At 38.6% G+C, this 17261-nt stretch overlaps 1 protein-coding gene across 2 annotated transcripts; it reads left to right on the forward strand.

Annotated features, from left to right (window-relative positions):
- The first annotated feature begins 9254 nt into the window (after window positions 1-9254).
- Window positions 9255-12020, forward strand: LOC125523112 (putative zinc finger protein CONSTANS-LIKE 11). 2 transcript variants are annotated; one of them, XM_087536109.1, is made up of 4 exons: window positions 9255-9920; window positions 10960-11142; window positions 11275-11651; window positions 11818-12020. In XM_087536109.1, exons 1-4 carry the CDS (start codon window positions 9255-9257, stop codon window positions 11939-11941), a joined length of 1350 nt encoding a protein of 449 aa, XP_087392235.1. In that variant the 3' UTR covers window positions 11942-12020. The 2 variants fall into 2 exon arrangements, with proteins under 2 accessions (XP_087392235.1, XP_087392236.1); XM_087536110.1 differs by having other exon boundaries at window positions 9382-9920; window positions 11281-11651.
- The last annotated feature ends 5241 nt before the right edge of the window (window positions 12021-17261 follow it).

Consider the following 17261-nt stretch of genomic DNA (forward strand, 5'->3'; position numbering starts at 1 on the left):
TGCCTTGGGAAACCCCAAGCTTAGGCTCTTGCCACTCCTTATTCCATAGTCCATCAAATATTTACCCAAAACTTGAAAACGTCACAACACAAAACTTAACAGAAAACTCGTAAGCTCCGTTAGCGGAACAAAACAAAACACCACTTCAAGGTACTGTAATGAACTCATTCTTTATTTATATTGGTGTTAAACCTACTGTATTCCAACTTCTCTATGGTTTATAAACTCTTTTACTAGCCATAGATTCATCAAAATAAGTAAACAACACATGAAAAATAGAATCTGTCAAAAACAGAACAGTCTGTAGTAATCTGTAACTAACGCAAACTTATGGAACCCCAAAAATTCTAAAATAAATTGCTAGACGTGAGTAATTTATCTATTAATCATCTGCAAAAATAATTAACTAAATATTGCTCTCCAATAAAAAATGGAAGAAATTCTCGTGAGCGCTAAAGTTTCTGTTTTTTACAGCAAGATCAACAAGACTTTCCCCAAGTCTTCCCAACGGTTCTACTTGGCACAAACACTAATTAAAACCATAAAAACTCAATAATAACAGATGCTAGATGAATTATTTATTACTAAACAGGAACAAAAAGCAAAGAACAAAAATAAAATTGGGTTGCCTCCCAACAAGTGCTATCGTTTAACGCCCCTGGCTAGGCACGATGATTTTCAATGATGCTCACATAAAAGATAAGAATTGAAACATAAAGAGAGCATCCTGAAGAATATGACTAGCACATTTAAGTCTAACCCACTTCCTATGCACAGGGATTTTGTGAGCAAACACCTTGTGGGAACAATAATCAACTAGCATAGGAGGGCAAAACAAGCATAACTTCAAAACTTTAAGCACATAGAGAGGAAACTTGATATTATTGCAATTCCTACAAGCATATATTCCTCCCTCATAATAATTTTCAGTAGCATCATGAATGAATTCAACAATATAACCATCACATAAAGCATTCTTTTCATGATCTACAAGCATAGAAATTTTATTACTCTCCACATAAGCAAAATTCTGCTCAATCGGAATAGTGGGAGTATCATAAGAGACTCAAATACTATAAATTGTTTCCACATTAAAAGAGTAATGTTCATAAAAAGGGTAATCATAATCATGACAAGTTTTATAAATATAATCATCACTACTTTTATAGCATAAGTATCATCACAATAATCATCATAAGTAGCAACTTTGTTCTCATCATAATCGATTGAAACCTCTTCCAATATAGTGGAATCATCACTAAATAAAGTCATGACCTCTCCAAATCCACTTTCATAATTATCATAATAAGATTCAACATCCTCCAAAATAGGTGGATCATTACTTCCTAAAGTTGACACTCTTCCAAATCCACTTTCATCAATATAATCATCATAAGTAGGAGGCATGCTATCCTCATAACAAATTTGCATATCAAAACTTGGGTGGCTAGAAATATCATCTTCATTAAACATAGCATCCCCAAGATTGGTACAAACATTAATTTTAGCAAATATATTCTCAAAAACATCATCTTCATCAAACATAGCATCCTCAAGCTTGGGCCTTTTTATATCATAAGCATAATCACTCTCATCGTTAATAGTATGGAGAGCAGCAATAGTATAGCAATTATCATCATCACAATGAGTAATTTGAGCAACATTATTTGGGAGAGATACCTTTCTACCTTTGCTTCTCCGTCTTTTCTTTTTCTTCTTCACATCATGTGTGGGTTCAACCCTCTTTTTGGAGCTCCTTATTAATGAGATTGGTTGAATAGAAGGCTCCTCCTCATTACCTGATTCATCATAAGAAATAATAGGATGATATTGGGAAGTCTCTTCCCTTTCATTAGTATTCTCTTCATCTTCTATTTGTTTTCTTTTCTTTATGTAATTGGCAATATAAGGATTTTCAATACAATTCACCGCACAATACATATAAATTTCCTCTAGATCAAAATCAAGAAGTTTATCACGGGCAAATACTGGAAGATAGTTAGTTATACGTTTCATTTCTTCATAACCCATAAGCAAACTAAGTTCATTATGATGTGCAAGGGAAATCAAGTCATCACAATTTTTGGAAACGATTAGATCATGGAACAATTTGCATCCGATGGTTAAATGAGCACTTTAGTTCACAAGTACGGCTAAGAAAATTTAAATTTTCAGCACAAACATCTAGCCTTTCTTGCAACCATTTAGTTTCTAAGTACTTATGCCTCTTGCAAAATCTATCTTCCCTAATTGGTGTGTATTTGCAAACTCTATGCACTCCACAAAAATTGACATGATTATAGGAGACATTTTCATCATAACTAGTGCAATCATCATTAGTACTATGGATATTCAAGGAGTTCATACTAACAACATTGCAATCATGCTCATCATCCAAAGATTTAGTGCCAAGCATCTTAATGCATTCTTCTTCTAACACTTTGGCACAATTTTCCTTTCCATCATACTCACGAAAGATATTAAAAAGATGAAGCGTATGAGGCAAACTCAATTCCATATTTTTTAGTTTTCTTTTATAAACTAAACTAGTGCTAAAACAAGAAACAAAAAGATTGGATTGCAAGATCTCAAGATATACCTTCAAGCGCTAACCTCCCCGGCAACGGCGCCAGAAAAGAGCTTGATGTCTACTACACAACCTTCTTCTTGTAGACGTTTTTGGGCCTCCAAGTGCAGAGGTTTGTAGGACAGTAGCAAATTTCCCTCAAGTGGATGACCTAAGGTTTATAAATCCGTAGGAGGCGTAGGATGAAGATGGTCTCTCTCAAGCAACCCTGCAACCAAATAACAAAGAGTCTCTTGTGTCCCCAACACACCCAATGCAATGGTAAATTGTATAGGTGCACTAGTTTGGCGAAGAGATGGTGATACAAGTGGTATATGGATGGTAGATAAAGGTTTTTGTAATCTGAAAATATAAAAACAGCAAGGTAAGAAATATAAAAGTGAGCACAAACGGTATTGCAATGCGTTGAAACAAGGCCTAGGGTTCATAATATCACTAGTGCAAGGTCTCTCTACAATAATAACATAATTGGATCATATAACTATCCCTCAACATGCAACAAAGAGTCACTCCAAAGCCACTAATAGCGGAGAACAAACAAAGAGATTACTGTAGGGTACGAAACCACCTCAAAGTTATTCTTTCGGATCAATCTATTCAAGAGTTCGTAATAAAATAACATGAAGCTATTCTTTCCGTTCAATCTATCATAGAGTTCGTACTAGAATAACACCTTAAGACACAAATCAATCAAAACCCTAATGTCACCTAGATACTCCAATATCACCTCAAGTATCCGTGGGTATGATTATACAATAAGCATCACACAATCTCAGATTCATCTATTCAACCAACACAAAGAACTTCAAAGAGTGCCCCCAAAGTTTCTACTGGAGAGTCAAGACGAAAACGTCTGCCACCCCTATGCATAGGTTCATGACCGGAACCCGCAAGTTGATCACCAAAATGTACATCAAGTGGATCAATAGAATACCCCATTGTCACCACGGGTATCCCACGCAAGACATACATCAAGTGTTCTAAAATCCTTAAAGACTCAATCCGATAAGATAACTTCAAAGGGAAAACTCAATCCATTACAAGAGAGTAGAGGGGAAGAAACATCATAAGATCCAAATATAATAGCAAAGCTCACGATACATCAAGATCGTACCACCTCAAGAACACGAGAGAGAGAGAGAGATCAAACACATAGCTACTGGTACATACCCTCAGCCCTGAGGGTGGACTACTCCCTCCTCGTCATGGAGAGCGCCGGGATGATGAAGATGGCCACCGGAGAGGGATTCCCCCTCCGGCAGGGTGCCGGAACGGGTCTAGATTGGTTTTCGGTGGCTACGGAGGCTTCTGGCGGCGGAACTCCCAATCTATTGTGCTCCTCGAAGTTTTTAGGGTATATGGGTATATATGGGAGGAAGAAGTACATCGGTGGACCTCCAGGCTGTCCACGAGGCAGGGAGCGCGCCCAGGGGATTTCAGAGTGATATTGCCATATTTCATTGATTTTTTTAATCTCTGGCGATTTACATCAAGTAATTCAAATTTGAATTGCAAGTGTGCTCTAGTTTGGTCCTATAAATTCTGCAAAATCATTTTCCGCTTCCACATTAGGAATTTAGCCAATATCCACAAAGAAAGCTCAAATTTCCAACCATTTTATATGATCGGTCATCCATGCAATTTTGACATCAATGTATGAAAAAATAGAGAAAATGAAAAAAAGGCTCAAAACATGAAATACTTTTGCATGGAGGCCTTTTATGTTCAATGGCATGTGGGGAAAATGACAAACTGACAATACCATAAATAAAAAGTTAATTTTCCATTTTTCTAGTTTTATACATGACTCTTTTTAAGCAAGTGCCATAACTAATATTGTAAATTGTGCCCTTACATTTTTCACCTAAAATATACCACATGTGATTCTGACTATCAATTTTTCATGAATTTCAGAGCGATATTACCATATTTCATTGACTTATTGAATTATGTCGATTTACATCAAGTAATTCAAATTTGAACTGCAATTGTGCGCTAGTTTGGTCCAATAAATTCTGAAAAATCATTTTCACTTTCCCCATTACGAATGTAGATATCCACAAAGAAATCTCAAATTCCCAAAAAATTATATGATTAGTTATCCGTGCAATTTTGAAAAAACTTTGAAAGAAATTACAGAAAACGCAAAAAGGCTCAAAATTTGAAATCCTTTTGAACGGAGGCCTATTATGTGCAATGGCTTTTGGGAAAAATGATAAACTGACAATACCATAAACTTGAAAAAAAATTCACAAACTAACCTATCTCATATGAAGATCAATGACTTTCAACCAAGATGATCATGCCCATTTTTGGAACTAATAAGGGTGTTGCCATTGTGATCAATCATTCCAAAAAAGGATTGAATATTTGGTACATACAAATTTATTTTCCCTTTTTCTAGTGCCATGCTTGACTCTTTTTGTGAAGCAGGTGCAATAAATAATATTATATATTCTGAAAAATCATTTTTAGCTTGCACATTTGGAATGTAGGAATTCTATACAAATAAAAATGTCAAGTTCCCAACCATTTTATATGATTACTCATCCATGCATTTTTTACAACAATCTAAAAGAAATTACCGAGAAAGAAAAGATGCTCAAAAATTGAAATTCTTTGGCATGGGGGCGTTTTATGTGCACTAGCTTGTGGGAAAACTTATAAACTGGCAATACCATAAACTTAAATAAAAAATCACGAAATGGTCTATCTCAGCGGACCATGGGTTGGGTAAAAAAGATCTTTCTCTCATTTCTTGTGAAGGAAGGATGAGAAATTTCGGTACATAAGGTTGCAAACACATCTCGTATCCATAACATTGGAAGAAATCAACGATAAACAAAACAAACATTAGTAGATAAGGTAGCATCCAACACATAAGGTAGCATACACATCTCGGATCAACAACATTGGAACATCAACGATGAAGATAGCAAACTTTAGTACAACGATAAATAAATAAATTAGATTTCAGTACATGACAACTCCAATTACACAACTATAGGCGACCACTCATCCTCCAACTTTGCTTTGTACATGATAACCACTAAAACATCGCCGGCTTCGCTCATAGGCTTTACGACGTACGGATACCTATCCTCCTCTACATACTCATACTCCTGCACCATCTGCTCGTCGGCAGTCGGAGCAGGCTTTGACAACCAATCCTCGTCCTACTCCACCATTTGTTCGTCTTCGGGCGTAGGCCTTACGATGGTCCTCATGAACTCCTCCACATTATCAGGCATAATTGTGTGTAGAAACATACCAGGAGGAGGCTGCACGTATCTCACCCCCGGAAGAGCTGCGAGTTCTCGTTTGACCTCTGGATCCGACGGGTTGCGTCGAGACTCGTATGAATACCATCGAGCTCGCTGACGGGGATCCGACGACTCCATTGCCTCACACATTGCCCAGACAAAAACCCTGATACAAGTCAGCCCATTTACTCGATCTGGAATTATCCGTGGGATCTCGACCGGCCTCGTGTCTATCCAAAATTGCAACACATGCTCCGCCAGAGCTTTCGTACTTGGAAACCAGGAGTAGATCTCCTTGCACTTCTCCAGAAAGACATCGTCACCAGTGGAGAACACCTCCAACGGCGTCGTCATCACCGACGGCAGCCGCTGGATTGGGGGTGGGAAGTGGGTGGTGCAGGTGGGCTGCTCAGGCCGTGGGGGATGAGAAATGAGAGAGACAGAGATATTTCATTCCCCTTTTTTCAAACATATGACGCATCCATCAACTAACCAGTCCCACATGTCAGCATTTAAGGTATGTCCCATGCTTCAGCATCGGGTGAAGTAATGTTCAACAACTTTGACCCAGCAGCAAGGCACCGTTTGGCCTTTTGTGGGGCGTAGACAAGTAGAGGAGGGGGAAGGTCAGCAAAGTTAGATTGGCGGGGCAAAACTAAGCACAACTAAGGAAGGAGGGAAACAAAAATAGAAATCTCCAAAGTTAATAGGTTAGTCCACATAAATAATATATAATGGCATATAAAGCATACAAAAATGATAATATAATAGCATCAAACAATCAAAATTGTAGATATGTTGCAGGCGTATCACACACCTCAAACCTCGATATGTCATACACTTTGTTCAGCACCACAATACATTACGAACTGAGTTTTAAGCCCCGGTTCTGCACACACTTGTTTCGAATCCTAAATTGCATTATTGCCACTAAGTCACCTAATCTAATAGTAGCCGAAATACATGAACGTGCAAGTATGAGGGAAACATCCAGAAACATACATGTATGCAAAACACGGATATGCGTATTCCAACAGACCACGTGGGTATTAACATGCGAATACCCCAAACAAACAAACATGATAAGGGTGACAAATAAGCGGAGATACTTGATCTGATCTTGGGTAGTGCCTCTATTTGTAAGATTGTTATGAGACCTATGATCCACATGTGACACAAATAGAACTCCACAAGCACTCTACTAAAATCAGCTGACTTAACATTGCCTATTTTGGGATTTCTATTCTCTCCCTGCAAAATGTCTCCACCGCTTATCTCTACTACTCATCCTTGATCTTTAATTATATAGAACTAGATATAGTTGTCTCCTTGTAGGGAGCACCTTATTATAGGACTGGTAGAAGAGACCGACGAATTAATCACGTGACATGTGACACTAACCAAACTCCAAAACCCTTTGTACTAAAATTAACATACTCCACTACTTGAGATTTATTTTCTCTCCAACCAAAATATCTCCACTATTTATCTTTGCACTTTTGACATAGCGTGTTTTTTCAAAGAGAGAAAAGAACAGGAAACATCGCAAAGTCTAGAAAAATCTTGTCACACGTTTTTAACTAATCAAGAATTTGGGGTTCATTGAGAAACATGCACGTCCATGGGATCGTGAGGAAGGAAGCATGGGTCCGTCGGGAGTGGCGGTTACCACTCCAACTAGAAAGGAGGTTGTTGGACGCACGTCGATCTGGAGTCCGATTCAGTGTGTTTTTTGTTGATGCTTCTTTCACTCATTTAGTTTCATTTATAATTCACATACACCAGTCTCTTGAAATTACTGAAATTAATTATTTGCAATGAGTGAAATTATCTTTTGGAAAAAATTGAAACATGTCTTTCAACATAAAGGAGTGAAATCGGTTTTTTGAAATGAAAGAAATCTTTTTAGAATGATTGAAATATTTTTTTAAATAAGTGAAATGTATTTTTTCAAATGATTGAAAACAATCTTTTAAGTGTGTGAAATATGGTTTTATGAAATGAATGAAATCCAAGAGATTTTATTTCAATCATTCATATATTTTAAGCTGTAGTTTCATTTTCGATTTTTTTAAAATATATTGAGCTCCTGGTACCAACACTTTCAGAGTAAGACCAATCTTTGATACATTTAAAAAACGTTTAAATTCAATGTTTCAAGCTAGTTATTTCACTCAATCTATTTTAGTATGTGAAACTGGTGATTTGTCAAGCTGGTTACTTATGTGTGAAATTAGTTCTTTGAAATCGGTATGTGAAACTTTCACTAGACCTGGCTGAGCTCTCAGGGATCCGGTGGCCGTCCATTAGCGCTTATAATTTGTCTAAGATAGTTTTCACTACATATAGTCCCTTACATTTTGCTACTTTCATAAATGTATTTTCACATTCTAATTTTATTTTCTGGTAAGTGTTTACTAGCAGTTTATTTTTATGTTTAGATATACAAGTCCACTAAATGTCACCTCCACTTCTGACTGTAACCTATCTCTCGAAACCACCATGCGTAACATAACAAAGTGCTTTGCACACTATTAATAAAAAAATATACTCATTTATTCTACAAACACACATTTGTCATGCTTACTCTACATTATTATTCTCTTATATTCTGTTACACACCGATCCGTCATACATTACGAATCCAGTTTTAAACCCGAGTTCTTTACACACATGTTCTAAATCCTAAACTGCATTGTTGCCACCTAAATACATAAACATGCAAGTATGAGGGAAACTTCCAGAAACATGCATGTATGCAAAACACGAATATGCGTATTCCGACAGACCACGTGGGGATTAACGTGCGAATACCCAAAACAAACGAACATGATAAGGGTGATGAATAACCGTCTTGATCCGATCTTGGAGAGTGCCTCTATTTGTAATATTTTTATGAGACCTACGATCCACATGTGACACAAATAGAACTCCACAAGCACTCTACTAAAATTAGTTGACTTAACATTGCCTATTTTGGGGTTTCTTTTCTCTCCACGCAAAAAGTCGCCACTACTTATCTCTTCTACTCATCCATGATCTTTATATAGAAGTGGAGATAGTTGTCTCCTTGCAGGGAGCACCTCTATTTATAGGACTGTTAATTACAAGACCGACGACTCAATCATGTGACATGTGACACCAACCAAACTCCACAACACTCTGTACTAAAATTAACATACTCCACTACTTGAGATTTCGTTTCTCTCCAACCAAAATATCTGCACTACTTATCCTTGATCTTTTGACATAGCCTTTTCTTTGGATCAATCAAAAAGAGAAAAGAGAAAGAAATCTCACACAATAAGTCTAGACACGTCTTGGGACGGGTCCGTCGGGAGTGGCGGTTGGTTACCACTCCAGCTGGAAAGGAAGCTGCTGGACGCACGTCTCGAGAGAACTCCATGCACGCTACCTGTCGATCGGACTTGGCGGTTACCAACCAACCGCCAAGAACCTTCCCGGCCTCTCCTCCTCACTCCCCCGCCGCCTATTTCACCACTCCCCCTCTCGCCGGCGCCGCCGCCCAATCCGCCCCTCCACTCGCCACCGCCGCCCCTGCCAACTGCACTGCGGATGCGCTGCTGGTAGATGAATGTGGAGTGCCATCAAGACTCTCCTCACGCGCCACCGTAATGGCAGACCACCACCAGCAGCAGCAGCAGCAGCAGCAGCAGCAGCCCCCGTCGTCCGCCTGCACCAACTGCGGCACCGAGCGCGCCGTCGTCTACTGCTCCGCCGACGGCGCGCGGCTCTGCCTCGAGTGCGACGGCGCCGTGCACGGCGTCAACGATGTCACGTCCCTCCACCCGCGCGCCCCGATCTGCGATGCCTGCGGCGTCGCCCGCGCCGCGATCCGCTGCCAGATGGCCGGCAACCGGTCCACGCTCTGCGGCGACTGCGCCGACCGCCTGGCCCCTCCGGGCGGCGGCTCCATCGTGGAGGAGTACACCGGGTGCCCCTCGCCCGCCGAGATCCTCCGCATCCTCTCCGTCGAGGCCCCCTCGTCGCAGGAGGACTTCGACGCCTGGCTCGCTGAAAAGCTGCCCCAAATCATGCAGGAGGTTCAGGTACCTCAACATCTTTATTTCTAAATTTCACTTCTTTTTTTTTTTGCTCCAGTATATATATGCAATTGAGAGACACACTCACTCTCCCTGATGATCTTGTCTTGTGTGCCAATTCTTACGTGGACAGTTTGATTGCGTGATACATTCTTGTGTGTGATCCACTGACTAAATTCAGTGGGTAGTGCTGCTATGTATCGATCAAGGGAATCATCACAATATATACAAAGTGAGTGAGTGAGAATGATGACAATATATGGAGTGGGGAGTGTGCTATCTGTGATGTAAAAAAATGAATATCTACTATCACCTGGTACATGCATGTAATGGTGGATCGATGATTAATGAAGGGTACCATGCATTTTCACTTCTCCTCTGAAAGATTGCTCAATTTTTGTGGTGCCAAGCTTGGATCTTTGTCTGGCTGACATGACTGAGATTATCTTCTAATCGCTATTCAACGCATATCTTGGTTGGTTTCACTGTATAAACCACACAGAAAAGCCAAAAAAATTCTAGATAAAAATGCAGACACATATGCTGCAGAATCAGTGAAGCCTGAAGAAACCAAAAACTTTATTTTTCAAAAAGGGGGAGCGAAGAAACCAAAAAAAAAAAACAGCTGAAGGATTTCCTTTTTACAAAATGTAGTCATTTGAGAATGAAAAATGTGCAGCTGCAATCTAGCTTTTTCAAGGAGAACAGGGGACTGCTACATACTTCAAATGGGTCGAGGCTAATTGTCAATCTTCCAATTTAAGAATCTGAAAATAACTTTCATTTAGTAATGGAGTATATGATGGAGAAATGATGTCTTTCCCTAATTGAGAAAATTGTACAGACATAATTGAATCAACTAAAAACCTTCCATCATTTCTAGCACACAATTAAAGCCAACAATGCTTGCCAAGATAGCTTTCGCTGCCTCGAGGAATCGAAGGCTAATTCCGATTGAATATCTCTTTCTTACTTCTTAACTAGGATGGCGCATGAGTACTCATTCTGTTAATTTGTCGTGCACTCTCTCAATACATTCATGGAGGATGGACCTCAGATATGCGATGCGAGTGGAACAACAACAACAATAGTAGGAGATCAAAGAGGCACCAGCAACAGCAGCTTCGGCTGTGATGATTGGAGCAATGCCTGCTCAACTTCTGGGCTTGAGAATACTAATGGAGTATTTGTTGGTCATCACTCAGCTGGGCCTTCACTCCCTTTTGAGGTACATATACACATACAGACCACTCACTCACTCATTCAATCGCAGTGCTAATTAGCACAATTAATTATTTGCAACCCAGTTATTATTCGACGATCACAATAACATTGTGAACTTGGTTTAATTTCTTCACAGGAACAGCAGCAGCTGCCACCATCGATCTGCCAATTCCTCTCGTCATCATACTCATGTTATAATCCATCCTCCTCGTCATGCCAGCCGGTCATGACATCGACCACTCTTCTCCAATCCATGGGAGGCAACGATCACCATCTGTCTTATCTCCTCGATGGCTTCCCTACTTTCTGCCCTTCCATGCCCCTAATGTCGCCACAGCCACCACCGGAGAACGGCACCAGCTGTCATGACGCCAACCAGCCATCGCAGATGCTGGCCACAGATGAGCAAGCGGCGGCGGCTCATCACCAGCAAGATCCAAGCACCATTGCTAAGAAGCGAGAGGAAAGGGACAGGGCCAAGCAAAGGTACAACGAGAAGAAGAAGAACAGAAAGTAAGTCTAAATTATTATTTTCATTTGACAACTCTTTTATATGCAGATGTCTTTTTTTTGCAATTGGTTCGAGCTTGAGTTTAAATTTGATGCAAGTCTAAGTTTATTTTTTGTTTGCAACTGATGCAAGTTTGACTTTAAATTTCAATTTGGATGAATTTTGCAGGTTCTGCAAGCAGATTATGTACGCCTCCCGCAAAGCGAGGGCGGACACGCGGAAGCGGGTCAAGGGCAGATTCGCAAAGGCTAGCAATGAACACCAACACATACTACACTCAGATGCAGCATAAATTCATAAGCGATTAGGTCGATTTTTTCGTTCTTTTTCTCCTTTTTTTCCATTCGTTTTGCATATAGACAGTGCATATATACACAAAAAAGCAAACATTTTTTGTAGTTACATCTTCATTTTTTTATGTATAGTCAATCATGCCTAGGTAGACCACTCTTCTCCACACCACACAAATACAGTATACATAGCTCTAAATTTGTGGAGAAGGCTGTTGCACCTTAGATCTTAGCCCTTTCTCAGTTTCTCTTTTGGCATTTCTTCTTTCCTTTTTGATAGTTTTGTGCTCATTCTTTTTACAGAGATAGTTTTGGGACACATTCTTCTTAGGGAGGTAGTTATAGGAACTGGTACCAAGGTGTAATAATTCAGCAATGCTTGTCTATGTGTACGTACATTATTCTATCTTTGGCCCGAATAAATAGAATAATGTATTTTCATATGTTGTCAATGCTATGTTATTTTTATGTTCAAAGAAATTCTATGTTATTTTGGTGATTGTATTCTCTAAAAGTATTGTTTCTTCAGAAAGAGAGACAAATGACTCACCTGTGTGCATGCCTGCAACTGCAATCTCTATTACTTCTCTTCTATATAGTACAGTACTTAGAAATAACCTGAGGTTTTATCTTACACTCAGTTTTCTCCCCACCACCCCTTCGTCCAACCTCCAACCCCCCATAGATTTTTCTGGTTTTTTCATCCCTGTTGGTTTTCATCAAACCAATATTTGGTAAACCAATAAACCAGATCAATCTATGGTATGGCAATAAATTCACGATATGTAAATAAATTGTTTCTTATGGTAAAACCTGGTACAGGTTAGACATCTTTGGTAACCCAATAAATTAGAAAATAAATGTTAATCAATCTCTTAAATATTTGATAACCCAATAAAGCATAATAATCATGGACACGTACCTATTTTATCAGATTAAAAAATGTTAATCAACCATTTTCCTATATATATATATATATATATATATATATATATATATAACTGCAAATTTTCTTCACCCTGGATGAGGAATAGTTATTCTTCACCCCCCCTCTATTTTACCATCAATGCACCATAATTTTACGTTCCGTAAGTTTTATCTTATTTCCGACGCAAAAAGAGACCGTAAGAAAATATCGCCGTAAAAAATATTTTATGTTATGTAAAATTACAAACGTAAAAACATAGTCTTAAATACACATAAACTGCAAATTTTCTTGTCTTATGACCTATACTTTTATTTTCTTATATCAAATATTACGTAATGAATCAATAGGAATGTAACTATTTGAATTCCAAACGTAATTTAATTATGAAATGATCGTAAGATTACCTCGGGTGAAGAATAACTTATTCTGCACCCTGGATGATGAATAGTAACACTATATATATATATATATATATATATATATAATATATATATATATATATATATATATATATATATATATATATATAGACACACACACACTAATTGGAAGCACCAATCGAGCCTCCACGTTAAATCTTCATAAACACAGCCGTCGGATGAGATACCTTAATTAGGAGTCCAAGGCTGTTGTCCCACGTGTACCTTTTTATCTTTATTTAAGGATTCTAAATGAAGCCAGTACGTATTGCCAGTTGAACTCTACCATGTCTATAAAAAAAATTCTTCCTTTGAAGAATCGTTAGCTCAACCTTTCCTGCTCCATCAAAGCAATGAAGATTCGTTAGCTCAACCTTTCCTGCTCGTAGAGAAAACCCTAGCGCCGTTTTTCTCGCCATGTCCTGAATTTTCAAGTTCCATGCATACAACCGTCCTTGGACTGGATGGCTTTGACGCACATGTACACCACGGACTGGATGGCCTCCAGCCGATAGTACATGATGGCTTATCCCCTTGCAGGCATGCATGGCAGCTTGACGCAGGTCTCAGACTAGATGATGTTGATGCACGTATATACCAGCAGGACTAGACGCGCTGGTCCGTAACACCGGGCTGGGATGTGGATGCGCGGAAGGACGTGATGCAGGACTGCACGCTGGCGACACGCGCGGCCGGGCGGGGGACGAGACACTGGCCAGCGGACCTGCGGGCAGCAACGGCGAGACCATGGCTGCATGCTGTCCTCGGTCTTAGACAAACTCGATGTAGACTAAAGGCCCAAACAACAAAAGCGATGGTGACGACGATCACCCAACCTTGCCTCCGCGATTCAATCTACTCATGAATGCAGTACACGCCAACTAATCTACTGGTGAACACACGTACAGTTCTTGCATATATGTTGGACAGTACCTCTAATCACCTACATATTCCATTGTACAACTTCACCAATTTTTATTCTCCTTAGTGACAAGCGGAAGCAACAAAGATTAATATGTATAAATCATGATCACTCGAGAAGTATGGTTGGGCTAATGAGTATGGCCGTTGTTGAAAAAATAGGCTACTGGGCAGATTTTTTTTAGATAAATATTTTCTCTAGCGTTTGCTACATTAAACTTAAAATTAGTTTATTTATTTATCTAATATGATCCATACAATACACGCCAATGGGCTTTTGCTAAAAAAATGGTATTAACAAAGGAATTTTCACACTTTATTTTTGGAATAAATAGTTACATAAATCGGAAGAACATGTTTATGTGTTATTAGCGATAAAGATGTAGGTCGTGCATATCCTACTGGTGCAAAGGTCACACAGCAATAAAACATACCTTTAAATCAAAGCTGGATGCCACACTTCAAGAATAGTAGCTTCTTCTTTTGAGGGATTGTGTAATTTTATTCTGCAGTTGGCAAAGACTTTGATAGTTGTAGGCTATACAGGCACTAGAGGATTCATATGTACATGTATGGTTATTTTATTCAAAACTTGCTTCGACCATGTCATACATTTTTCACGGGTCAGAAGATCTGCTCAATTGTTTGTTCATCTAACTGCGGTTTCTTCAATCTTTCAATTTATAGTTTCTTTTCATCATATATAATGAAAATTCTGCCTCAAATTCAGATTTAAAAAGTGGGTATATTTGTAGGAAACTGTTATACTTTGGTTCTCTCATCTAGGTGTCACAACTATTAATTTATTCTTAGTTTATACATAAAAGCCCATACATTTCTCTGCTGTTATAGGACATATATCTTACATATATTTACTATTCCATATATATGGGATATGTGAAACCATCCATTCTTTTAGTGACGACGGAGCTCGATTGTATGAGATTTGGTCATCCACAAAATTATATGAAACTTATAGGATTTTGATTTCATGTACAAACAATATTGAACGCATATACAATCTAATTGGATGGAGGTATCTAACTCCTATCGTCTATGTCTAATAAATAAAAACATTTTGCATGCATATTTATTATTTTCCTACATGAATAATTTAAATAAACTTTCTCATGCAATAAACATTGTGCTAGCCCGTGCGGGTGCACGGGTTGACGACTAGTATTTTATAACCAAAACCTAATCTTATTTTCTCTATTTGCTTTGCATCAAGATTTGTCCCATATGGTCCTCTTTTTATGTTGATAAATACTTGCCCCCCATGACAACGCATGGGCACATACCTAGTGTGAAACAAACAAACCTATATGAATTTATCTTTTCACAAATGTTTGTATTCTAAAGGTTTAATAGAACTAAAGAAACAAAATAGGGGCAAAATATACTCATTTGTGATATGTTATAAAGAAGGCAATTTGTGTGTGTAATTGTGGCCATTTTTTCTTGCTATTTTAAAATTGTCTTACATAAGATGAAATTTGATCAACATTTATGGCCCAGAACAAAAAAAATGGCCATAAAGTATTTGCTGGAGGCAGGATTAATTAAATTTGAATATTAGGGAGAGCCCATTAGAACAAAAATCTGAAGAAGAAAAATTGTACTACACACATGTATATTAGGAGCAAATTAATGTGGATTTCCACCCCTCCTGCCATGCATTTGAACCTAAATGCCCTTCTCAATCGCCAAGAGGGTCTCTCTATTTTACCAACGCTTTCTACTAGAGAACAAATCGACAAAGTTATCCACGATATCCTAATTGATCGTGCCCCTGGGCCTGATGGCTTCCATGGCCTTTTCTCAGAAAATGTTGTATTGTAGTAAAAGATGACTTCTAAGCTCATTCTCCCTAGAATTCAATAATGCTTAAAATTTTGTTTCATTCCTAAATTCTAGCCCTAAGCTCGTCACTATGATCCTTGCCGATAAATAGAGGGGAAGGCCCCCTGCCTCCGCCACTACCTTTCATTTAACCTAAATCCCTTCTCAATCGACACGATGGTCTCTGTATTTTATCAGCAAGAATTGACTTTGGATAGACGTGATCAAAACCAAGGAAAAGCATCATTCCTGTGTTGTTTCATTACTACTACATCTAATATATTTTTTAGCACAATTGCGACTACATCTATAGACCACTAGTTCACCACTTCACTGGAAAGTGCGTTTGAAATTGTAGCAAAGTTTTCTTACTTTCGTAACCACTAAAGCGCATTCTCTCCTTTAGTCTTATTCCGGCATGGATCCCACTAAGCATCTAGGCAAGGGCGATTTCCAAATCTTTTCCGGCACAACATATAAAGCACGCCTTCTACTGGAGAACAAATCAACAAAAATATCCATGATATCCTAATTGATCGTGCCCTTGGGTCTGATGGTTTTCTCGAAAAAATGTTGGAATGTAATAGAAGATGACTTCCCAACTCTTTCTCCCTTGAATTCATTAACGATTATAATCTTGTTTCACACCTACTCCATCCGTTCCCTAATATAAGACCTTTTAACTTTTTCTTGATTCATATGTATCTAGACACATTTTAGTATGTATGTTCACTCATTTTAGTGTGTATGTAGTCAATATTTTGAAATGGCTTCAAGGTATTATATTAGGGAACAGAGGGAGTAAATTCTAGGCATTAAACTCGTCACTATGATCCTTGTCGGCAGATTCCAAGGGAAGCATTCTTCAACTCACTCACCAAAATCATAATGGTTTCATAAGTGGTGGGACCATCAAGACCGCCGCCTCCCTTGGAAGTTTAGAATTTTTACACCAATCCCAGCAATAAAAATGGAAAATATTGTGCTTAAAATTGATTTTGAGAAATCCTTCCACATCATTGAGCACAACACCATCATCAGGGTTTTGGAGAATCTAGGCTTTAATAAGCGTTGGATTGGATGGATTGACTCCATTCCCTCCATTGATACATCTTTTATGCGTCTTAACGGTGTCCTTCAAAAGAAATTTCATTTCGGCATGGGACAGACAAAGAGTCCCTCTCTCATGTCTCCTTTTTGTTGCCGTCTAAC

This window comes from Triticum urartu, chromosome 7A (genome assembly GCF_056163025.1).
Source record: "Triticum urartu cultivar PI428250 chromosome 7A, HENAU_Tu73, whole genome shotgun sequence".
Classification (NCBI taxonomy): Eukaryota; Viridiplantae; Streptophyta; class Magnoliopsida; order Poales; family Poaceae; genus Triticum; species Triticum urartu.

Excerpts from the sequence above, each read along its gene's own strand:
- LOC125523112 (XM_087536109.1), top strand. The coding sequence starts at position 9,255 with ATGCACGCTACCTGTCGATCGGACTTGGCGGTTACCAACCAACCGCCA. Across the intron at positions 11,143-11,274 it reads GGCCTTCACTCCCTTTTGAG|GAACAGCAGCAGCTGCCACC; the intron begins GTACATATACAC and ends ATTTCTTCACAG. Across the intron at positions 11,652-11,817 it reads GAGAAGAAGAAGAACAGAAA|GTTCTGCAAGCAGATTATGT; the intron begins GTAAGTCTAAAT and ends TGAATTTTGCAG.